This window comes from Neovison vison, chromosome 9 (genome assembly GCF_020171115.1).
Source record: "Neovison vison isolate M4711 chromosome 9, ASM_NN_V1, whole genome shotgun sequence".
NCBI lineage: Eukaryota > Metazoa > Chordata > Mammalia > Carnivora > Mustelidae > Neogale > Neogale vison.
This window is the reverse complement of record NC_058099.1, coordinates 76,253,146-76,278,828: the sequence shown is the minus strand read 5'-3', so window position 1 is coordinate 76,278,828 and position 25,683 is coordinate 76,253,146. Positions and strand designations below refer to the sequence as shown.

The window sequence follows — 25,683 nt, the reverse complement described above, 5'->3', positions numbered from 1 at the left end:
AAAATATTAACGAGATGCTTTATTCACTGCAAGTTTTCAAAATCTGGTGTGTATTTTATACCTACAGCACATCTCAATTTGGATTAGCCATATTTCAAATGACCACCAGCTGCATGTGACTGTTGGCTACCCTGTTGAACAGTGCAGGTCTGAGAGATATCAGAAGAGTCAACAGGCTCCATTAGTGACAGGTCTTGCCTAAGTGGACCTGACCCAGAAGAACTTAGGCACATTGACAGTCATTCTCATGCATCTGAGTTGTTTCCCATGGGGGTTTACTCACTGGCCTCTGTTTTAAGCATGGTGGTGGGCACTGGGCACGATGAGGTCTTACCATAATGATCTCTTCTTTTCTTATACTTCAGTTTAACTTTGTTTCTTTGATGATAAAAATTATAGGAAAAGAATATAAGATCAGTACTTTAAAAAAGAACACAATCTCTATTTACCCTTGTGTCTCCTAAACCACCTACACTTTGAAATGCATGATCATTTATCCTATCCTACAGCATTCAATCACACGGGTCATTTCCAATAAGCTCTCTTGCTTCTCCTACTAGCTTCCTGTTAGTTAGCCTTAATATTTCATGGACGCATTTGAGAGGAATGTTAATTTTCCCTTCATTTTTTTCCCCTGACTTCTATTTTGCCTTCACTGGTTTCTCGGTTCTGTGCTGAAGTTTACCGCATGCTGTTCAGTTTCTCCAACTCTGAATCAGTGTGTGCTCAAGGCAGTAATTCACTGTATCTCTGGATGAGACCTCTCTCTTGAGAATGTCTTCAGAAAGGACGGTAACTCTGAAGTGTCAGGAAATTCACCAGGAATAAGAAGAAACGAAGCTACAAAGCAGACACCAGGAGTAAGAAAATAGCAATGCTCAATGATGGGGCAAATATGCCTATCAAAGTGGAGGCGATTGTCAGCGAGGGAAGCTGCCACCTCATGTCCATTGCCAAGGACTTGGGGAACCAGCCAAGCCTCCCTTAATTGAGTAAAATGACAATCAGCCATGGTACGAAAACAGAGATGATTTTTATAAATAGGGTTGATAGCAGGATTTTTCCAGCTTCTGATTGCTGTCTGGCTATGGTTCCACCCTTAGAAAAAAATTCTGTCCTTCGAGTGCCAAATTCAGAAGATGATTTTGCCCAACTTGTTACTGCCATATTTTCTGAATCTCTTAAAATAGATTTGAATCATAATTTAGAAAAAGGACCCAACAGGCAAAAATGGATGAGCACATAGGATGAAGCTAGGGTTTGGGAGATGTACTCGCCCCACGAATAGTGAAATCTTTCTTAAATCTTCCTTAAATCTAAAAATTTTACTGAAGCACAGCTTCTGACATTACACAGAGAATGGTCTCTTCCTGCAGTACATTCCTTTGGGGAAATGGAAATGTTAGATGCTCGTTAGCTCTTTTAGTTTGGTGTCCTCCCCCCAGAGAAAATCCTGTCTTCTCTCCATCCTACTCCTCTACCCCATCGCCTGACTCTCTCTGTCTCTCTCTCTCACACACTTGCACACACACTCACATACACACAGTCTAGTGTTCTTCAATCCATGCTACATAGCTAAAGTTAAGAAAAGAATTTACGTACAGAATTTGTTCCTGTCTTGCAGTGATGGCTGAAAGGGCCTTCTCTAACTCACTGTTAAAGACAGGCTGAGGCCCCAGAAATAAGCTATCTCAGCGACTCAGGGCAGCCTCTGAGTAAGGACTCTTGATCTCTGAGAAGACACCACAGGCTTCAAAGGGCTTTCAGAGGGGAATGGGGGCTGCCTCCAGGGCCCGCTGTTCTCATGGTGGGCCATCACCGTGCCTTATCCATGCATCTTTTGGCCTCCCCGGATCTTCGTATGAGCAAATTGAATGCAGACCTCGTTGTGGTTTTGATTTCAAATGTCGTTCTCTACCAGGGACCCTGGGAGGCATCTCAGCTTACACTACCTCACTCAGTCCTTCCGGTGACCCAGTGAAGTAGACGATCTCGTTTCCCTCACTCCACAGAGGAGAAAATCAGAGTTCGGAGAGGTCCAGAGCAGTGTCAGAATTTGAATCCAGATTTTTTTTTTTTAAACTCTAAACTAGAGCACCTTCTTTTTGAGTACCACCATTGTGAGGACCTGTCTTTTGACTAGAAGGAGAGCACAGACATCTCTGGCCAGCCCGCCAGGAGCCAGTGACTTGAGAAGTCTCCTCTTCAGCCTTATATCCTCCTGCCTCCTTTCTCTGCCTGTACCTGGACTCACGGACCACCTTTCCAGAACGCTCACTTTTCATTCCTTCTTGCTGCTCTTTTTTCTCTAGTTTACATAGAGCTCGTGGGTCAAGGGTTCTTTTATTTCCCCAACTCTGGATTCTGCTATCAAAGGAAGTATTGGAGACAGACGCTTACCCAAAACCATAATTCAAGTCCAAGAGTAAGAGACGTTCCCATGTGTGTATTTTGTTCCAGCCAATGGCAACATCCATCTCCTCCATGTCTATCTGCTTGCCTTAACTATGACTTTTTTCCTACCTAGGAATTCAACAAAACAGTGGTTGGATTAAAAACCAACCTAAACAAGTCATCGAGATAAACACTTCACATCTCCCTGTGCAACAGGGATGAAGGGGCAGAGTTTGGGAGCGTATAAAGCTTGCTTCTAGAGCTTCCGGGGAGCCCAGAGCCCCGAACCCCAGGCTCTCAGCCACTGTTCATTTTGTTATTGAATGAAGAAATGTGTCGTTTCCACGGCAACAACCCTACCAAAGTTTTAGAGCCTCTCTGAGTATTTGCTGGACCACATCTCACTTATCAAAGCAGGTACTCTGAAGGGACCCTTCTCAAAACCACATACTAACGTGAGAATGGGGAACCCCACCACCCAGCCCTTTTTTTCAACGGGTATCTCCAGAATTTGGCACAAGACACCACTGCCTCTAGCCTCAAGAAAACTCTAGATATGATTTCTGTTTCTCTGGGCCAGGTCGTCCCTGGTGAGAAAGCTTCAAATCCGGCTAAAGGCAGTTTGTGAAAATGCTAGGTTGCAACAGAAAAGATTTGGTGACCTTGTTGTTGTTGCCTCTGTCATCTTAATGTTTCCTTGTCACTGAGGTGAGGCAGGCCCTGCCTATTCCTCCGTGCACTCCTGTGTGGAGAGCGGTCTTGGGCAGGCTAAGTTACACAGCGCGAGCTCATCGTGTGGCAGACTCCATGACGAGCCTCTTGCCCCCTTTGGGAATGAAGGACTTGCTCCCTCGCTTGCTGAGAAGGCTGCAACCTGGCGGGGGACTCAGGAAGTCCACTCAAGGTCACTCTCCCCTTCTGGGCTGGTCTCCATCCAGTGGTGGGCTGGGATGAGTCTCTGAAGGCCCAGCCCCCTTACTCAGGGCAGCTCTGAAGGGTCCTCCTAGAGGGGTGGACAGGGCTTTTTGAGACTGCATCGTAGCTCACTGTCCGCCCTGCTCAGACCCTCCCAGCAGGTGTTAATACCAAGGGTGTGTCCTAGTAAGTGTCTTGGCTGCTAATTTCCATGCCAGGGTCTTTTCCTCAGACACTAGCATGGAAACCTTGACTTATGGCACATCCCAAGGTCTAGAAGCTTCCCAAGTGCGGGGTGTCCCCCCCGGGAGAACAGAGTCAAGGCAGCGAGCTACAGTAGGACCACCAGGGGCCTGGCAGTGCTCTTTGATCCTGGACGTAGTGGATAGTCTCGAACTCATTACACTTCTGAGGGATGACAGTGCTTTCATTCTGCTCCAGGGTTCAATTTCTTGTGACTTTAGGGATGTTCACATTTGCCATCTAACACTGGTAAGGTCTGATGAGTCTCCAGAGAACAGGCTCATGTGCTCACATGCCACCTTTACCAGCAAGAGTCCCGTGGGCATCCCTTCTCCTTGTCCCTTAACTGTGGCTGCTGTCACTGATCACTACAAACTCAGGGGCTAACAACACAAATGGCTTGTCTCATGGTTCTCATGGTCAGATGCCCAAAGTCAGTTTTACTAAGTGAAAGGGAAGGGGATAGCAGGTCTGGATCCTTCTGGAGGCCCGAGGACAGAAAACATTTCCTGGCCTTTTCTGGTTTTGGAGGCCACACACAGTCCTTGTCTTGTGGCCCCTTCTTCTAAGCCAGCAGCATAGCACCTGTGTTCTGTCTGACCTCTGCTTCTACCCTTACATCTGCTCTCTCCTGACCCCCGCTTCTCAGTCTAGGTCGTTTGTGTGGAATGACCTGGAGCCCGCTTGGATAATCCCTCCACACCAAGACCCTTAACTTACTCTCCTCTGCAAAGTCCCTTCGGCCATGGAAGGTAACATTCATTGATTCCGGGGATTGGCATGTGGACGCCTTCATGGGGTCATTGTTCAACATCTGACCCCAGTGACCATGACTGAGTGAGGATTTCAGGCAGAGGGACAAACACCAGCAGAGACAGGGAGGCCTGGCCTGATGTCATATGGGCAGCTGTGGAGACTTGTCTGGAAAAGGAACATATCAAGTGATCAGACTGGGGTGCCTGGGAGGCTCAGCTGGTGAAGAGTCTGCCTTCAGCTCAGGTCATGATCTCAACATCCTGGGATCGAGTCCCGCATCGTGCTCTCTGCTCGGCGGGGGAGTCTACTTCCCCCTCTCCCTCTCCTTTTGTGCTCTCCCTCTCTCTCTCTCTAAAATACATAAAATCTTAAAAAAAAGAAAAGTGATCAAACTGGACAGAGATGCAGGTGAGCTAGTTCATTTAGGATGTGTGTTCCACACTTGAATTAGAGTTCATTATAAAGGTGACATATCTCCCTCTTTGCCCATAAGCACCTGAGGCCAAGACTTGGGTCACCATCTTCCTGATGCCACCACAGCTCTGGCTCTGTGACCAACCCAGGGCAGGAGCTGAGCACAGGTGTGTGACCTCAACAAGTGCCAGCTTTGCCCTAGGACACTGCGGTGGTGGAGCGCTCTGAGAAGAGAACTGGCTGGCATGATCCTGGGCAACTTCATCTTGGCAACGTGATGGCCTGCTTGGCACTGACTGGATTGGGGCATTTGCTGAGCCGGCAGTGTGCATGAGCACGGGGGTGGGGGGGAAGGCTTTTGAAAGTGTTACGTAATAAACTGGGCACAATGATCACGGTCAAGGCTGGAAAATGGGTATGTGAGGGTTCCTTACGCACTTCTGTCTACTGAGTGGTTCCATAATGTGAAGTTTTTTAAGTTACGTGAGCAGAAGTGAGCGGCACATGGCATCCTTGAAAGCTTAACGGGTATAAAAATGGAAGAGAGTCTGTGGTAATAATTGGGGGAGAAGAGGGATAAAAAGGATGAAGACTCTGAAAAGCTCACGTCTGTTACTTCTGAGGAAACATCTGTATGAGCGCTTCATAAACTGCAATGTGTTCCAGACCCCCGAGGGGCTGTTCCTCAGTTTTTAATGCAGACAGTATTTCCTCAGGAACAAGGCCATTTACCAACTTTTGTATAATGAATAAGATGAGTTTCCTTTGCATTTAGGAGCCTCAGGGCCCACTGGAGTCATTCCTTCTCCACACTCAACCTTCCCTTAGACATTCTGGGTTTGAGATGTATTGATTTTCTCCCCTCTCTGCCCACCCCCGTCCCCAGACGCTGAAGGACGCCAGTGACAATGCGCGCAAGGACTTCCACCGTGAGGCGGAGCTGCTGACCAACCTCCAACACGAGCACATCGTCAAGTTCTATGGTGTCTGCGTGGAGGGCGACCCGCTCATCATGGTCTTTGAGTACATGAAGCACGGGGACCTCAACAAGTTCCTCAGGTAGGGCGTGAGGGGAGGTCTCGGCAAGGGGCTGGAAGAGGGAGCAAGCCTCCATTGTTCAGATGGCTTGAGAGAGAGGATAGGGAGCTCCTGAGAAGGGCCAGGGGTGCCTCTGGAACATTCTCTGGTGACAACACGAATACATTCTACAGAGAAAGGAATGGAGGACACAGGAGAAATGAGGGACAGGAAAAATGAACTGACTTACTCTTTGGGGAAGGGAATCAAGCAATGCCTTTATTTGCTTTGAGCAGAGGACCAAATGGAAGTTGCCCATTTACGAGCATGAAGAACACATGCTGGTCCCAGTAGAGTGGGCTGGGAGACTACATTCTCCTTCCTCATCTATATCAGCAGCCATGTCCTCCTGGGTGGGTCTCCAGTTGCCTCAACTCCCCAGTGGGCCTGAGCAGGACCCTCTGTATGTCATCTGTGGCTCAAACACGCTATGTTCTTTCAAACATGGCTGCCTCTCAGCCTGTGGTGTCTTGGTAGGTAGCATAATTGAGGAGAAACAGGAAAGATGTTGGTCTCAGTTTTCTAAACTGTGAAAGGGGTGTAATACTATCCACATCAAGGACTAGTATCAGGATGATTGTGATAATAGACGATCAACAGATATTGTCCCTACAGCCACATGGTTGAGGGATCTGCAATCCTGGGGATGTTCGACTTCTGTTATAGTGACATCTAGATCTCTCTGTCCTCTTCCAGTTCCTGGGGGTCCTGGAAAGGGCTTTCTGCAGGAATGGGCACCAGGCAGCCTCTGAAAAATTCAGAAACTGTGATGTTTAATAAGTCTGTCACTGAGGGAATGGTGGAGAGGGGCGGTGTACTGCTGTGCTTAGGAATGTCATTATGCAGTTTGTACCTTCTGGGTCACTTTTACGAGGCTCATGAATATCCACGCAATTTAGTTGTCCTTTACCGGTATGGGTCCCCCTTCTCAGCCTTGCTTATGATGGTGTTGGGGGAGGGACTACAGTGACACTAGGAATCTGTAGCCAACTCTTGGCTCTCAGAGTCGGTCATCCTGATGCTTTACTCAGTGTCAACACTTTTCCTTGCAGGAGAGAGGAGAGGGAATGATGACAGATTTTGTCTTTCAAATCTCATGTGAAAGGAGGAAAAGAAGCTACTCTTGGTGGAGGTCTAGTTGCTCGTAGAAGTATTTTCCCCTTGTTCCCACGTTCTAGGCTACTTCTCTAATTAAAAATGGTGCTTTCCAAAAACAGAGCATAATACCCCAAACATATTCAGCTAGATGCAACTAAATGCTTCTGAGAGCTCCTACTGTGTTTGTGCATGTATGCAAGTATGTGTATGTGTGAGCACGTGTGTGAGTGTGTGTGTGTGTGTGTGTGTGTTGATCCTTTCACTTTTGGCTCAGCCAATCTCTCCCTAGCTCTCCTTCCTGCTTCCAGAAGGAACAGGCTCCTGATTCTCTCTGGGCGTCTTGCACAAGGCATGGAGTTACTAGAAATCTCTCCCGCTCGATTTCAGAATCTGCTGCACTCTGGTAGCAAGAGGTTTTCCATGCCAAGAAGCAGGTTCTCAGGCATAATAATGCACTGTGAACTACAGTCCATCCTCCATTTCTGGAAGGGAACCCAGTCCCTAAATGCCATGACCATGTCCCCAAGTGTCACTAGCTCTGCCCTATAAAGGCAGATGTCCACAGTGTCCTCTCACCCTTTTTTATTCATTCCAAAGCCATACATCAAACACCAACACCTTGTGCTGGGGTGACTGGGAAGTGAGGAGAAACACATAGTTCTTGCTTGCAAAGAGAGTCCAGTTTTTCCTCTAGAATCTCTCCCAGAATCCTTCCAACAAGTTTGCAAGCAACAACAGCTAATGTTATTGAGCATTTTAAAGGCTTTAAATTGTATAAACTTAATAAATTATTATTATAATCATTTCTATTTTATGGTTAAGGGGGAAAAAAAAAAAAACCCCGAGTAATAGAGCTGAGATTCAAACCCACAGCCACTGGCTGCAAAGCCCAGAGCTTTAAGCATGCATTGCTTCCTCTAGAGGTAGCCGGTGAAAAAAAATCAGAAGGAAAGTAGCATGCTGTGGAATTCAGAGCCGGACCATGTAGCTAAGTGCCCACTGTAACCCACACTTGGAGAGAATAAGCCAAGGAAAGATGAACAACCTCCCTCATTAGAAGCCCACTGAACCCTCCTGCTTCCCCAGCCAGGGTGCTAATGGCACATTTCCCCTTTTAAGGCATGTTCTTCCAGAAGAGGTAAAAATATATTTTTATTTCCAGGAGCTTCAGGGTAACCTGGAGAATGAAGCAGAGGGCTTTTGTGTTAACTTTATTTATACTCCTCTTGAGAAGTTGTTTAGAAGAATTGCCTGCCCTCTTTTTACAGCAGGACTTTCTGCTCAAAGGCTTCTCCCGTTAAAAGGAGTCTTGTTCAAATACTCAAAAGCAAGCAGAGGAGACAACTGGTTTACAATGCAGGAACCTGCCCTAAGACTTCTCCTCTTCTCTGGAGTCTTTGCAATGCATAGATTCTTAGAAGGGTCCAGATTCCTGGGGCTAACATAAGGTTCTGGCAAGTGAGCCAGATTTGATTTGAATCTATGAAGATTCCATCCTGGCCTAGATCCTCTGGACGTTTCAGGATTTCTCCCAGTTTGTGTGTTCTTCTAGGTCTCTCTGCTGGTGTTGAAGTCACAGTGAGGGTTTTGTCTCCTGTGATCAGTGAAGATGTTCCCCCCCTTCCTCTGTGCTCTTAGTGCTGGGAAGAACAACCTTTGAGCAATCTTTAATGCTGGCTTTCCATGAAAGACCACAAAGATCTGTTCATGCCCAGTCTCAGTTACTACTCCCATAAGAGAGCTTAGGAGGGTGCAGTGGGTACCCACACTTTATAGAGGTGAACCGTGCTAGGACCTCCTGGCACAAAAACAGGAAGCTCCTCCCTGGGAATGGTTCAACCCAGGTATTTAGGGATACAAGGGACCTACACGATCACTTAGCCTAACATCCCTCTGTTTGACTGACGGGGAAAATCACCGACTGGACAAGTTAAAAGTCTTCCCTAGATCCTGATGGCAGAAATCTCCCCTCTTCCTTGTCCAGTGTTTTTTCTCCGAGAATACAAAAATGATGGATTTGGAAATCCAGTAAGGGGGAAATCACTGGGGGCTGGAGCCAGGAAGACGGAGCATACACCTGCAGCGGGAAATGGGCCAACTGACATGGGGCTGGCCAGTGCGGGGAGAGGCAGAAGGAGCAGGGTGTTCTGGGACAACTCCAACCCTCAAATACTCCTACAGCTTCACACCCTTGCAGGTGGGATCATCTACTTCAAAATCCGATCAAAATCTTCTGTATTGATTTTGAGTGCTTCCAGCTGTCCTGAAGGAAATCTTCTCCCTTATTTGCCTCTGGGAGGAGCAACCCTTTGACCACTTGGCCACAGCTTCTGGAAGAGAGGGACCCTTTGTTCTTTGCCCTGCAGCACCCCTCAGGCCATCAGGGGCCTGTGACACCAGTCTTGGCAGGGCTCCAGAGAGGGGACGGGGCTGAGAGCACACCCTGGTACTGAGATACCCCCTCCTTGAAACATATGCCGGTGTTGAGATGCCCTAAGTCATCACAGGGCTAGGGGCACAAGATAGAAGAGAAAGAAGATATAAAATACCATATTCTCCCCCACCCCCCACTATAGTATAAAAAATAAAACTTGGTGCAGTAAAAGAAACAATGTGTTGTGATTCTAGAACTCTCCATGTGGTGGCAGGTGGAGCTGGAGGAGGGGGCAGGGGTGGGCATTTTTCACAGCAAATGAATGTCCAGGCAGAGGGTGCCCTGGGATTCTGTTCAGGTGGGCTTGAGGGAGACCAGGACAGCTTGGAAACTCTGGCCCCAGTGGGGGCACCCTGGAGGCATTGGCCCAGGTCAGCAGAGGGGCGGTGGAGGGTGTCCCAGCTGCAGCTTGTAGCTGGGGGGGACGGCTGGGACTCCCACTGGGACATGGTGAACCACCACTCCAAGAAAGCCAAACTTTCCCCTGTGTTTTGGTTTTGGTTTATTTTTATTTTTGTTCAGGTTTTTTGCACTACTGCCTCTCAGGGTCGGGGCTCTGGCCAGTGCCTGGCCTCAGACTAGCTCCAGATCCCCCAGAATCAGATGTGTGTGTGTGTGTGTGTGTGTGTGTGTGTGTATCGAGGAGGGTACCATGCAGACCCACCTGGTCCCGAGAATTCTAGATTTCCAGGGAATTGAAGCTTTAGGGATACATCTATGGGTGAAGCATCTCCTCCCGACCCCCGCTCTTTCGCTAAGTCAGGCTGCCCTTGAGCCCTAGCCGCTGCTGGGAGACAGCGCTCCTGGAGGAACGTGCTGGAACTTCAGCAATACTTCTGTTCCCTCCACAGGGCCCACGGGCCTGATGCCGTGCTGATGGCCGAAGGCAACCCGCCGACGGAGCTGACACAATCCCAGATGCTGCACATCGCCCAGCAGATAGCCGCGGGCATGGTCTACCTGGCGTCCCAGCACTTCGTGCACCGAGATCTGGCCACCCGCAACTGCCTGGTCGGCGAGAACCTCCTGGTGAAAATCGGGGATTTCGGGATGTCCCGGGACGTGTACAGCACTGACTACTACAGGGTGAGTGGCTGCGCCCACCAGGGGTCCCCAGGACCCTCTTTCCCTGGGAGTCCCTTGTATTCATTTGCTGGGGCTGCCATAACAAAATACCGCAGACTAAGGGCTTTAAATAATAGGCATTTATTTTCTTGGAAGGCTAAAAGTCCAAGGTCAAGGTGATGGCAAGGTTGCTTTCTCCAAAGGCATCTCTTCTTGGCTTGTAGACAATGCCTTTCTCCGTGTGCTCACATGGTCTTGTTGCTCACACGGTCTTGTTGCTGTGTGCACATCCCTGGTGTCTCTCTCTATGTAAATTCTCTTGTCTTATAAGGACAACAGCCAGATTGGATGAAGGTCTACCACAACCTCACTTTCATTTAGTCACCTCTTTGAAGAACTTATCTCCAAATACAATTATTGTGTGAGATACTGCAGGTAAAGGCTTCCATGCACAAACTTGGGGGAACACAATGCACCACATAAAACTCATCCTGCTCTTTCCATAGTTTTCCAGACTGGTGTGTGATATCTCTAAGAGAAAAGCCCTCAGCATGAGGATTCTGCCAGAGAAGCCTGAGGGCTTGGAGGAATCCCTGCATGGCATGAGGTTAAAGGGTTTTGAAATTTATATTTGATTCTGTGTAATTCTGCCTGGAGCCTTTGTCTGAGGGTGTGGCTGAAGACAAACTTGTTCACATAAATAATAGCACCATAGACCTTAGAAGTTCCCACCCAGAACCATCTTGGTTGGAAGCGGATTGTGTGGTGGCCTTCTTTGTGAGGTATAAGAGGTTCTGTCTTGCCTCTTCCTGGAGAGTCCCACCTCTGGCTGTCTGTGCTTCCACTGCTAGAAACACTAAGGGCTAGAGTTACAGAAACAAGTCAGATCCCCGGGTTACCTGGAACTGGTCCTCTTGACAAGATTTGTTAACTGAGATCTTGGAACTTGGGTAGGAGAGGAAAAGGACATTTCCGGAAACCTTGAAGTCATGATATTGAAAGTGAATTGAAGGTTTTCCTTCATTTTCATGCACAGAAGAAGAGAATAGGAAGGAAAATGAATAAATGTGTTGGGTGTACATAGCCTAAGAAGGTCAAACATGTAACTCGACTAGCTTTTGTAAGGTAGGACTGGCAGAGACAATAACTCTCCTCACCTTTGTTCTTCCCTTTATGGTTTAGTTTTGAGGAATTTGTTTGTTTCCTATGCCCCTCTCTGCAGCCTTACTCATTTCTCATGCCCCTGCATTTTAGTTAAGTCAACATCACTACAAGTAGTCTAAGAAAATAAGTCCAGGGCTTTGCTGAATGTTCTTCTGTAGATTTTTTTTATGGGGTTTCTTCCTTTGTCACCTTGAGAAACATTGTTCACAGTTAAAACAATGGGACAAAAAGAAGTGGAGACCAAATTGAAAAAGATTCTCTTGGGTGTGTCTGTAGAAAACTCAAGTATGATCTTAATTTCAAGTATTCAAAATGGAGCTTCAAAGCCCTTGTCCTGAGTCTATTGATGACTAGTTTATTCCAGATAGCTAAAACATGGCGAGAGACTATCTACTGATGGAGGCATCTCCACTTTTAGCTCTATTCCTTTGCTGGGAGGTGGGGGTGGGGACGTTTCCCTGTCTCAAGAGATGAAGAACCACATGAGTCCTTTCCTAAAGAAAAGCTTTGCTGATCTTGATAAGCATCAAAAGGAGAAACATATGGCCCAAGCAAGAGCTTCCTCTTACCAGTAAGTTAATAAAGGTCTTAGAATTCTTGGCACAAAATTGGTACTCAATAAGAATTTTCAACTTTCTCGTGATCCAAGTGGATAACATCATGCTTCATTGCCAAAGCCACGACTAAGCCAGGTGGGGTCCAATGTCCTTTCCTATAATCTCTAGAAAAAAAAATCAGAGGAGCTAGATAGAAATGCTCAACAGTAAGAAGATAAATCACCTGATTAAAAAGTAGGCAAAATTTCTAAGTAGAGGTGTCTCCAAAGGAGATATACAAATGACCAATAAGCACATGAAAAGATGCTTAACATCTATAGTCATTGGAGAAATGTAAACCAAAGCCCTATCAAGAGAGCACTTCATACTCACTGGGAAGCTGTAATAGAGATGGACAACAGCAAGTGTTGATGGAATGTGGGGCGATCGGAGCCCTCAGGCACTGCTGGTAGAGATGCAAAATGGTGCAGCTGCTTTGGCAAATGGTTTGGCAGTTTCTCCAAATGTGCAACACAGACTCATCATATAACTCAGTGGTTCCACTCCTAGGTATATTAGCTAAGAGAAGAGAGATTGTATTTGCACACAAAAACTTGTACATGAATGTTCCTAGCAGCACCATTCATAAATTTACCTAAAAAGTGGGAACGACTTGAGTGTCGGTCAACTGGTGAATGGATGAAAGAGAGGTGGTGATCCATACAATGGGCTATTATTGTTGACCAGTAAGAAGGAATGAAGTCCTGACACATGCCACAATACAGAGGAACCATAATGGAACCATTGTGGTAAATGAAAGAGGCAGGCCTCAAAAGATCACACATGTGATTCCAAGTATATGAAATGTTCAGAACAGGCCAATCCATGGAAACAGAGAGTGGTTGCCAATGGCTGGGAGGATGGAGAATGAGGAGTGATTGCTGCTGGAGATGGAGTTTCTTTTTGGGGTGATGAGAATGTTCTAGAAGTGTATAGTGGTGGTGGTTATTTAGTATATTGATAAATGTGCTAAATACCACTGAACAGTAAATATTATAGTGTATAAATTGTATCATCTCTCTTTAAAAAAAAAGTCTAAAAAGTCTAAAACTCTAAGATATATGAATTATATCTCATGTCTAAAAGAAAAGTCTAAAAAGGACAACACTAGCTAAATAGTGACCATTACTATGAATGTAAGAAGTTAGTCTGGATTATTTATATATTATGAAAGTACTGTCATTTGTTATCTACTTTATTTTGTTATCATTTATTAAAAGGAAAGTTCACCACTCAGGTGACATTTCCCAAAGTACTTTTTTCTGAATTGATTAGAGAAAATAATGCTTCCCGTTTCCCCACCCCCCACCCCTCACCCACCAGGATGAATACTCAGTGGCAGCTGGGGGATCTGTATTTCACTTGGCTAATTTGTTGTTCCCACCAAGGATGAGGAGGAAGAACCAGCCTTACATTGGCCTCTGTTATGGGAGGGATGGGTAGGAGGGGGTAGGAAAGTGGATGACGAATACAAAGACCAGACAGTTCGATAGTAGCCTAGGAAAACAAATGATGGTTCGCCTTTTGGTTCCATGAAACTGTTGATTAACATAGAAGCCATTTATAGAATATTTTTGCTTATGAAAAATATCCAAAGCAAATCAGCATGCTCCATTCTGTTGGGTTTGTGCAATGGACAAGAAAAAGTTTCTACCAGTTCTGCACGTGAACTACAGGGTCATCTTTCAGTGGCTGTTTCCCAGACCGTTCTCGCTTTCCCGTTAGTTACCGACCTGTTGGATCATCTCTGAGCTCTGCATTCATCCCCTTCCCATCACGGTGTATTTTCAACCTCTCACTGGAACTGGGGAAGGTGCCTTCTTCAGAGCTTCGGTTTCTCATGTGCCAGCACCTTAAGAATGTCTTCCCTTCACTATTCTCCTATCCTCGCCAAAAGCCTGTGTCAGAGCCCAGGGTGAGGAGCTGTTCGCTGTAGCTGGTGCAGGCTGTCATCACCAATGTTAAAAATCTCTTCCGCCACAGCAATGCGGGAGGATTTTTGTGTCAGCCAAGGCTCTTGAATCTGGAAAGATGGTGTTTGGTCCTGGAGTCAGCTAGGCTGAGGAATAACATGTCCCTTATCTTTAAGCAAGAGCCAGTCCCACTGGAAAGCGGAACCTTCTGCTCACGGTGCCTTACGGGCAGCCTTGTGGAGTGGCCACAGCTCCATGCAGTCTGTGGCAGGAGGGGCATGTGGCAGCTGTTCCTCCATCATGGGGGAGCTGGATGCACCAGAAGATGGCTGCCTTAAGGCTTCCACCCTATTGCAGCTGAACTAATTATATCCTCCCAGTGAAGGGAGAAATCGGAACAGTCCATTTGCATCGAAACCAGGCTGATATGGTGGGTTCAGAATTACTCTAGCATTTATGTCCTCTGAATTGTTTTAATTAGCAGCTCTGCAGTACCAGTCTTTTCTTTAGCTTTTATTGCTTCCCTCCACTGGCAAAACCTAGCATTTCAGAAACATCTGAACCAGATTTCTGTCACATTCTGCCTGTCGGAGACCTAGGATCTCAGTTTGCTTGGCCAAGACTGGACCACAGTGGATGCCCACGTGCTCTTTGGGGTTTTCACTGTTTGTGTCCAATGTGTGCTTAAAATGAATGAGATCTGTTGGTGAGGAGAGATCTGAAGATCTCTAAGACATGAAATCTTAGCTTTTAAATCTTGTTCCCCTTTGGTCTTTAGTTTCATAATGAAATGGTAAGAAACCCTGTTCCTTTAATTCATCTTCCACTTAAGAAGAAAAAAAAAGGAAGCAGAATAGGCAAATTGATTTATGGTGGACATTTAGAAAAGCAAATGAGTATACCTTGGCTAAGCAAAGCCATGGTCAGAGCCCTAAGGTATTAAAGTGAGACCTGCAATAACATCTAAGAAATCATCTTCAATATCAACACCAGCTAATTTACGGCAGAGAGAAAAGAAAATGGATGATACTGAAATCAGCTGTTATTAACAACCAGCAAGAAGAACTGATTTGAACTTCAGTACCAACTGGAAAATAAAGTCCTCCACACAGAGACGATGGGAACATTTATGTAAACTAAGAACCAGACAAACACATGAGAAACAATTAAGAGTTAACTCTTCATATCTTGGTATGAAAATAATGTGTTTATTTTTATGGACTATTTTAATGTAATATGAGCACTTCTAGATAGATCAGTTGATAAATAGACTGGTAGATTGATAGCTTAATCATGAGTCATTTCACAAATGTTCTATGGGTTGTTGTCTAAAATGCCAATGTCATTCCTTCTATGAAGAACAGCACTGAATATCCCTGGTGAATGCCTGCTAATTCTTAGGAGGAAGTTTCTGTTTCAACCCCTCCCTGACTTCCTCCAAGCCCTGTAATTGCTCACAAACCCTTGATGCCTCCACACTTCATATAAATAAGCAGTACAACAGAGTGATTCAACAAGTTTAAACATTATGCTGTGTCGTATACCTGAAACACCGTGCGCCATCTATACTCAAATTTCTTAAAAACGCATCTCACTGGGGACGCCCGGTGGCTCCGTCGGTGAAGCATCTGCCTTCGGCTCAGATCTTGATCCTGGGGTCCTGGGATCGCGTCCTGGGATCGTGTCCCACATCGGACACCTCGCTCAGCGGGGAACCTGCTTCTCTCTCTGCCTGCAGCTCTCCCTGCTTGTGCTCCCCAATCTCTGACAAATAAATAAATAAATAAATAAAATCTTTAAAAAGGCATCTCACTCACAAATGCCTTCTCATATATAAATACACAAATAAATAAGTGTTACAGCACAGGGCACATTGCATTATGGAAATTTGTTCCTATATGTGCCTTCTCGCCAATATGGGAGCAAGGAGAGGACAAGTCTTACACATCTTGATATCTGTAGAGACTGCCCCTGTAGAGACCGCACAGGACATACTGGGCTGTCAGTGCATGATTGCTAAACAGCACACGTATCAGTAAAAGCCTTTGCTTTTTAACCCTGTAGAAGAATAAAGAAGATACTCAGATTTCTTTTTAAAGATTTTATTTATTTATTTATTTCACAGAGAGAGATCACAAGTAGGCAGAGAGGCAGGCAGAGAGAGAGGGGAGGAAGCAGGCTCCCTGCTGAGCAGAGAGCCCGATGCGCGGCTGATCCCAGGACCCTGAGATCATGACCTGAGCTGAAGGCAGAGGCTTAACCCACTGAGCCACTTAGGCGCCCCGATACTCAGATTTTTGCAGATGGGCTTGGCCCTGAGGCTAGGAGCACTGGCTTCAGGAAGTGAAGGTTAGAGATATTAGGATGTCCTTATCCCCAACCATTTTTTTTTTTCAGTTGCGATCCCGGAGCTAAAACTGATTTGCGCTTATACCATAGTAGAAAAACGTCCTCTGGTATACTCTGCCTAGAACCTTTGAAACCAGTCACATTGTTCATTTTCAGAGTCAGTAAAGCCCCTTCCTGAAAGAGGAATGTCCTCTGTGTCATTAACTCTTCTTTGCATACATCATTTCCTTCATTTCCCCCTTCATATATAAGACACGATCACTCAATGTCCACATGAACAATTATAGACCTTTCTATTTGACTTCTTTTGATTAAAGTGGCCCCAGAAACTTAAGAGCTTATTTATTTCATGAAATCATCTTCAATTTATGCTTCGTACTGCACTCAGAGAGAGCACAGTTCAGAGGAACCTGTCTGCTGGGGAGAAATCAGAACATTGAGTTCAGACGAATTCTATATTAAACTAGATTTGCATAAATTATTTCAAGATTCTAAATTGGCTTAATTTGTATTCAAGCCTTCCTAAGAGCCTTTTACATATGCTTTGGCATCGCAAAAGGGTGGGTGAGTGTCCTTGCATGCATTCATTCATTTTTTGGACACACATGTATGAAGCAGATACTATGTGGTAGATACTGGATACTCAAGCCCTCCAGATACAAAAGACACGTGGTCTGTAACTCCAAGGAGTTCTTGCATGTGTGATAATGTGATAAATGCTGTAACAGAGACATGTACCCTAAAGAGGAGGCCACCAGACTACTTTGGGAAATCAGAGTAGGGTTCGCAGACATGTGACATTTGAGCTGGAATATAAGATATGAACCCCAAATTGTTCTATTGGCAAGAGGGCCCCGGCCAGGCAGGGAAGGAGACATTTTTGGCATAGGGGGGAACTATGAAAAGAGATAGCAGTGTAAACATCATGGTGTGTGGCCAGGGAATGGCAGCCCCTCTGCCTGCAACCTTTGCAGGCAGGCTAACAAAGTAGGGCTGTTGAAGCTATTATCAGATTTTTGCAGGGACCTGTTTGCCATGCCAGAGCCTTTGGACTTGGTCCTTTTGGCAGCGGGGAGCCACTGAGAAATTTTATGCCAGAAAGAAACATGTCAGATTGCATTCTGTCAGCTTATGAAAATAGATCTGCCCAACAGATCCCCAAATCCCCAGTCCTATATAGTAGAACAGCGTCTCTCAAACCACGTCCCTGAGTTGTCAGTGGGTGTTTGCCAGTAAAAGAGATCCATGATCACCAAGCTAAGTAATCATTTTCTTTGCTGCAGAACTCCTCAGACCCTTTACTCTGTCATTGTGTCATATGAATGGGTATGGAAAGTGCCCAAAGCCAGCATAAAGGAGCCGGCCTGCAAATTTTTTGCCCATGTCCCTGGTCCTATTAATTTCCTGGTGAAGGCTAGTGAAGGCTATTAGCAGGACATGGAATAAATCTCCCTTGCTTCTTTAGTCTCCTGAGTCCCTTATTCCTAAGACACTAGCCTGTCCCCCTTATGCATAGACGAGCTACTTGCAGAAATTTAGTAAGCAGTTAGGTGCTGTGGGAATGAAGGTAGCCATAGCTCATCAGCTCAGATGGGCCAGCGGGACTCTGATTTCTCAAGGTGTTAAGAGGTGAGCAGGTACTTCCTCCCCCTTCTGCCCTGTTTTCAAAATAGTCAAGCTTTAGCTTCTCACACTCATGCATGACATTCTATATTTTTCATCACTCATACCAGAGCCCCTTAAAAGGGAAGCTGGCAACAAAAAGTTAGCTGGGTTAAAGAGGAAAGAATGTCAGACTGATGTCCTAAAGGCAAAGGTTTGAATCTACTTTCTCTTTCCTAATCTTCTCCTTCTATCAAGGAAGAATGAATTTAACCTAGGATACCAATATGTTACTAGCACTGGCTGAAGCAGGTAGGGAGTCATTTTTGCTTACATGCCCAGGAGTTCACATGTGGCTGCAGCTGGTTGGTTCCCAGGCTGCTCAGTGTCAGAGCTATGGACTGGCACTTGATATATCCTTGGCCTTTTCCTCGTGGCTGCAAGATGGCTACAGCAACTCCAAACACAACTGAACTTCACTTAGAGGAGAAAGAACAGCTTCCGGGAACATGTGTTTTCTTCTTGCATGCATTCTTCTCATCAGAAAGTAATTCTTCCTCAGAACATCCCCTTTTCAGACTCCTCCTTTCACCTACCTGGTCACAGGTGGGTTTGTTACAGATTGCCACTGAACACCTAGACAAAACTGGGATCTACTACAAGGAAAATATTTGTGACCTCTCAGTAAAAGACTTAAATAAAACTGTGATTCTACTGCAGAAAGCAAGGAAGCAAGGGAATGGCATCGAAGAAAGTAAACTATGCTATACTCACCTTATATACCCTCCTAGCCTCTGTTTCTTTATTTGAAGTGAGTTCCTGCCTTTAAAGTTTGTTGAGAAAACGGAAATGAAGTGGCACATAATCATTGCTAAAAAATAAAACTACTGGAATTTCTCAGTGGGAGATCTTTGTTCCTTGGTATGCAATGTTTCTTTCCCCACCCCCACCCCCCAGCTGCTTTTAAAATAATGCCTTTATTACTGGTCTTGAGAAAGTTTATTTTAATGTGCCTTGGTATAGTTATGTTCATATTTCTTGTGCTTGGATGCAATGGATAACTTGGACTTGTGGGCTTACAGTTTCCATCAATTGGGAATTTTTTTGGCCAATTCTTGTTCAAATATTTCTTCTCTTTCTCCTACTCAGGGCCAAGGGACTCCAATTTCATTTATATTAAGCCATTTAAAACTGTTGCATGGCTCCCTGAAATCTTTCATGGTTTTGGATTCTCTTTTCTTTGTGTGTTTCATTTGAGATCATTTTTATTACTGTATCTTCAAGTTCCATAATCTTTTCTTCTTCAATGTCTATTTTTCCATTATTTCCAACCAGTGTATATTTTCATCTTATGAATTATAGTTTTCATTTCTAGAAGTTCATTATGGCTTTTCTTACATCTTACACGCCTCTAGTAACATTTTAAATATATGGAATCCATTTATAATAATGTTTAAATACATTTGTTTGCAGGACTAACACGTGTGCCAATCCTGGATCAATTTCCTTTGGTTGATTTCTCTCCTAATTATGAGTCATATTGTCTGTTCCTCTGTATGCCTGGTAATTTTAGGTTGGATGCCAGACATTGTGAATTTTATCTTGTTTGGTGCTGGATATTTTTGTATTCCTATAAACATTTTTGAGATTTGTTCTGGAATGTATTTTTATTGTCTTGAAACAGTTTGATCATTTTGTCTGTTGCTATTAAGATTAGGCAGGACTAGACCAGTGCTTACTTTGGAGTTAATAATTCCTTTCTACTGAGGCAAGATTACTGGGTAGTCTATGCAAGTTCCCATGAATCATGAGGTTTTTGCCCAGCTTCATGGGAACCAAAACTATTTCTGATCCTGTGTGAACATTGGGCACTGTTTCCACTGATCCTCTGGGGTAGTTCTTTCCCAGCCCTTGATAGTATCTGCACATGCATGCATTCACCAACACTCAGCTGAATACTCGAGGGTACCCTCTGCAGATCTTCAGAATTCCCTATGTGTGCAGCTCTTCCATTTCTAGAATACTGTCTTTTCTGCTCTAGCTGCTTTAATTTCCCCAGATTCCCAGCTCCCAACTCTTCAACTTATGGGATGTGCTGGGCTTCCCCACCTCTGTCTCTTGCAGTAAATTAAGCTTAGCAATAAGTCATAGGACTTACACATTTGTTTTTCATCTCTCAGGGATCATTGTCCTTCACTGTTATCTAATGTCTTGAAAATAACTGTTTCATATGAATTTAATCCATTTTTTAGTTGTTTCACATAAGAAGGTAAATCTCTTCTCTGTAACTCTGCCTTGAATAGAAGTAGGAGACAGTTGCCATCTCTCTTGGTGATGATTATGTCATTCCAAAAATCTATTCGTGAACCACTTATAAGCTACAGTAAAGAAAACAAGTTCTCCCACGTCTTTAGATCAGCTACTTCCTGTAAAGGCTTTTTGTTTCCTTTTTAATTCAATAACTTACATTAACCTAATACTTCTTCTTCTATAATTAAAGTTTTCCTGCCTACACAAGATTGTTACTTAAGTACGAGAGTAGATTTTCTCCATCTCCAGTGAGTATTGAGCAAGAAGAAATTACCTTAGCTTCCCTGTTACCTCTGAAAGATTCCCCAGGCTCAAATTGTGAACTGGTTCAAGAAGGCTTCGGGAAAAAATATGTGGGTTGAATATTAAGAATGCTCCACACTTTTTACATTTTCCCACAGTCTTTGTCCTATGCTCAGGGACAGAACACCTTGGATGGATAAATAACTGAATTAGTCCAAGATGGTAGTGCGGGTATTATTCCTAGCCATGTCTCTTCAACTTGTAGATACTGAGCGAGACATCTTCTGTTCCCTAAAGAAGATCACACGTCTCCTGGGGGAGAAAACACATGAATAAATTACTCTGATACTATCTAAATTGATTTTTATTGAGAAGTGGGATGAAACCTGGAAAGTTCTCTGGAGGAAACAAGATTTGACCAGGGTCTTAAAGAAAGAATAGTGGGTGGAGGGTATTGCTGGAACTTAAAGACTATCGCATGTGACTGAAGTTATAACCAACTCAGGGACCTGATGACATGTGATTCTTGGGCAGAATATTTCTCTTTTAAATGTGACCTCCATAACATCTCACTCAGTATGAGGCACTTACTAGGTTCTTACTGATTGTAACTGCCTAAAAGGAGGTTCTGAGAAAGATGATATGATATTCTTCTTGGAAGTGTTTGAAAGTAAAGATGCTACCCACCATGGTGGGTCTTCAGGATGAATTTCAAGTATGACTTCAGTTCTTTTCTCAACTCTCCATAAGACTTAGAATTCTACCCTCCAGTAGTCATTGGTGTAGAATTGGTGTAGAATCCAGTAGAATTGGGTGCAGGCATATAAATTGAAAAGTTCTACTTACCAAATCAAAATACATCTTAATTTGGGCTCCACTAAGAGAATTTTTAAACACAAAGTTACTGACAAATTTATCCCATGCTAATGGGGACATAGCAGTGTTCTCTGACCTGGTACCAAAGAGCTCCTCTCTATACAGACTTCTGAACTTGACAGCGCACCTCAATAGTTCAGAGTGCCTTTGTCAAAATCTTGATTACTGAACCTCACCTGAGACATATGCATTCAGCATCTGGGAGTAGGGGGATGAGAATTTGGGAATTTGTGTTTTTAACAAGCTTCTTCGGTAAGTCTGATGTATAGCAGTTTAAGAATCGAACTGGTCCTAATCAGCAGTGTTTACAGAAAGTAGCTAAGGATAAAACATGGTCTCATCTATGCTAAGATTAAAGTGGTAACATTATGACAGATCTAAATCATCCAGCTTCAAAAATAGAATAGGTGCTATTAAAAATTTTCTCAAACTTGACCCATTATATTCCTGATGGAGATGCTATTATAGTAATTAATGGATTCTTAGGAGTTTCAATGGGAAAGACTCTAAATTGTAATCACTATCATGAGATCATACCCTACCCTCCTTATCCTCAGAGTCTAGATTCTTTGAACCAGGGCATCTCTGAATTGGTAAATTACATATTCATTGACGACCCCCTCCCGACCCCCGCACCCCTCACCCCAGGAGGTGAGCAAGGCTCATCCTCTGGGTAAGTTTTGCCAAAGACAGCATGAGGAAAGAAAGACAGAATGAGCAGGAAGTTCAAAGCGAGGCGGCATACTCCTGGACAAGCCAACATCAGAGCAGCAAGGCCTTCCTCCTGCACAGAGCCAGGTCTCCCGGCTGGCCCACAGTCTAGGCAGACCCCTGCTGGCCTTCTCTGTCACTGCATGGTTGTGTATCTGTGTGGGTGACCGGTGGGGGCCCTGCAGCAAGAAAAGGCTTGTAAGGAGTCAAACAGCTTGTTAAGGTATGCTTGTGGGTGTCTGTATTGAAGTGTCACAGTATGAAGGCTTTTTATTAGCAGCTATTTTAGAATCCTAACGCTGAAATGGAACAGTTTCTTCCCTACATGGCATTTCCAGGCTGGCTTCCTCCCTCCCAGCCCTACAACAACGTCAGCCATCTCCTAAGGGGGTGGGGAGCATGACGCTGGGCTCCTTTGACGGCGGAGCCTGGCTCTGTGGCCCACGCCCACAGCTCTGGAGATAATTTGGTTCATTCACATGTTGCTGATGACGGGGAAGCAGCAGCAGAGGCTGAGGAGGACTTGTGGCTCATGCCTTGCCTGTGCATATGGCACAGAAAACTTCCTGAGTTTTGCAAGGGTGTACAGGGAGTGTTGCACCATTTTAAGGGCACAGAGGGAACATGTGCCCCACAGGGAAACTGCAGAGTGAATTAAGTCCAGTATTCATATGTTTTCTTTTGGCTGCTACAGCTACTTGAATTCCTCCAAGGTTTTTAAGGGCAGAGGTGAATTTCTTCCGGAAAGCTCTTTAAATTTCATTGTAGAAAGGATTACGACCTTATAAGACTCTCCTTAATGTCTTAGAGGCTTGGTGTTGGGTCTTGTAAGGAAGACTAACATTTATTGGCCACCTTTTATATACCAGCTTGACATGTAACCTTCCCACCCATCTTTAACAATACAGATGAGGAGAGTAGTATTCAGAGAGGTGAAGTCACATTACTGAGATGCCACAGCTTATTGAGTTGGCAGAGCTGTCATCTGAACCCCTGTTCTCCAAGGAAAAATCCAAGCTCTTCTCACTTTGAGCCTCCCTGAGATCCTTGGGCTCATCTGTCTTCTCCCTGCGATTGGAAAAGTATCATCTGGTTGATTTGCAGAGCTCTGCCCATAGTAGTCATGCATGTTCATCCAGGATAGTGGCTCACTGTGTAGGATAGTCTTAAAGCTTTATTGGCTGGAGGAGAAAAAGGGATATTTTACATTTCTGAACCATAACCTTTTAGATCAGGAGGGACCTCAGAGAAGCCAATCTGACCTTCTTCAGGAGGGATTCTGGAGTCTTTTCAGATTCCAAATCTGGCTAATATGCCAGGGAACATGGAACCAACAGACAGCAGACCTGGATCTACTCTCCCTTGCAATATGTTTGCAGTGTGTGACTCCGGAAAACTCATTATACTTTTCTGAACCTTACTTCCCATCTTCGTTAAATGGTGAAGAAGACTGCCTGCTACTTAATGCTGTCATGAAGTCACAATGGAAAATGTAAAGTATACAAAGTCGAATCCTGTGGCATATGCTGTGTTCTACCTTCCACGTGTGGAGGAATAAATATGTCTTTGGATAGACATCCTTGGATCTGGGATGAGTTCCTAGAAATGTGAGCACTATCCCAGATCTTTCTGGAATAGTCCCAGGATGTTGTCTTCAGGGCACATGCAATCACCATCACCTTTTCCTTCCCTTTATATCTCCTGAATTCTTCCTACGTCCCATGAGTATCTTAAGCCACTTAAAAGTCACTTTTCATACACTGTTGGTCAACCTCTTATGCTAGCCATGATTGTTATGAGGTCTTTGAGAATGTCAAAGGATTTCCCCCGATCCCTCCTGCCTGCTGATCTGAACTCTGTGTTCCTACTACTTTGCCCCTAAAGGCAACGTTAGTTGCTACTCCAGAAAGCACATTTTCATTTCTATGTGATAGGCTTCCTTTGTCTCTTTGTGATTGGTCCAAACTACGCCTCACTTACCTCTTGTCAGCCATTATGAGTCATAACTGTCTGCCTGGGCATGAAACACATGCCATCAGGGGACACCGTCGTGGCATAAACCACACACACATCGCCTAAGGTGACTTGGACAGCACAGGACCAGCCTCTGCCCTTCAGCAGTCTGATGAAGCCCAGGGACTCCTCCAAATAAGGCTTTAAGTGTATAACATAAAACACAAAGAGTTACAAAGGAACACAATCACACTGCAGTACAGTTAGAATATGCCAATAATGTGATATTATAGTGCATGTGGTTTTGTTAAAATATTATATAATGAGATCTGGTGGCGGGTCTACGAATCCCTATAATTTCAGAGTGATGAACACAAATGATGTTTTGAGAGATCTGTGACAACAATAATGGGATATGAAAGTATCTCATTTCTTCAGGTGACAACTTCACACACGCCGCTGATACTACTGTGGTTTGTTGTCCATGTTCCTACCTGAAGGAAATGCTAGCTTTTTGTGAGAGATTAGTGAATATTAGAAGCAATCCAAGTTTACAGAACCTGGCACATTCTATCCATGGATCCCAGAAGGGTGGGTGCATTAAAGGTGAAGTTCTACCTTAGACCATTGTAGAACAGGATGCAAAAAGACTCATTCATCAGGCACAGTCCTGCTGGCCAAGAACATTCTAGAGCATCTGAAGCATGGAGGTAGGGGTTATAGGATAGTGAAAAGAACATAGATCTAGAGCTGGACCTCCTGGGTTCAAACTCCAGTTCCACTTCTTACTGTGTGACCTTGTATGAGTCACTTAAGGTCACAATATTCAGTTTCTTCTGCTGTTACATAGCAATCATCTTAATACCTTCTCAAACTGCTTGTGTAACAATTCAATCACTGTAACCAATACCTACTTCACAGTGGGCATTTTACATGTCAGCTACCATCTTCTAATTCTATATGAACATTTAAAAAGAATATCTCAGAAATAAATGGTCTGACAGTGAATCAGCCATGGGCAGGGCAGTGTTAAGCTGGGCTTGCCCACGCTGGTGCTTGACAAGCGCGGGTTCAGCACATGCATCTCTACCTCCCAAGGATCCTGTGGAGGCTTTGCCAAGAGTCTTGTTGAAATCAATATACTTCATGCCCATGGCAATACCTCATCTCCCATCCCAACAGGAACTGGATGATCCTTTGCTATGAATTCATCTTAATGAACCTGTACTTGCTCCCAGTTATCTCCACTTCCTTTTCCAAGTGCTTTCAAACCAACTTTAAACAGTTACTGTGAAAATTCAGAGGCAAAGGTCATGTTTGGTTATCAGTTCTACATATTTACTCTCTTTTGAAAATCACATCAACTTGTGTCCCTGTCCCTTTATCATCTTCGCTTCTTTGTTTCCTTGGTCCCCACTGTCTGTGTGGATGCCAAACTTAATATTGCCAAAGGGAGTTGGCTGGGGCACTGATTAACAATGCGTAGAGACACACAGTCTTTTAAAAACAACCTTGAGCTTTCCACTTAATCTCATCTCCTTTGGGTTTCAGACTTCTCTCAACCATATTT

General features: G+C 44.6%; 1 protein-coding gene across 1 annotated transcript in view; it reads left to right on the top strand.

Annotated features, from left to right (window-relative positions):
* The window catches only part of NTRK2 (neurotrophic receptor tyrosine kinase 2), a 323,265-nt gene that overhangs the window by 247,141 nt on the left and 50,441 nt on the right, over positions 1 to 25,683 (top strand). The window contains exons 14-15 of the mRNA XM_044265786.1: positions 5,609 to 5,781; positions 10,183 to 10,417. Coding sequence (XP_044121721.1) covers positions 5,609 to 5,781; positions 10,183 to 10,417 — 408 coding nt within the window. The remainder of the gene's footprint in view (positions 1 to 5,608; positions 5,782 to 10,182; positions 10,418 to 25,683) is intronic.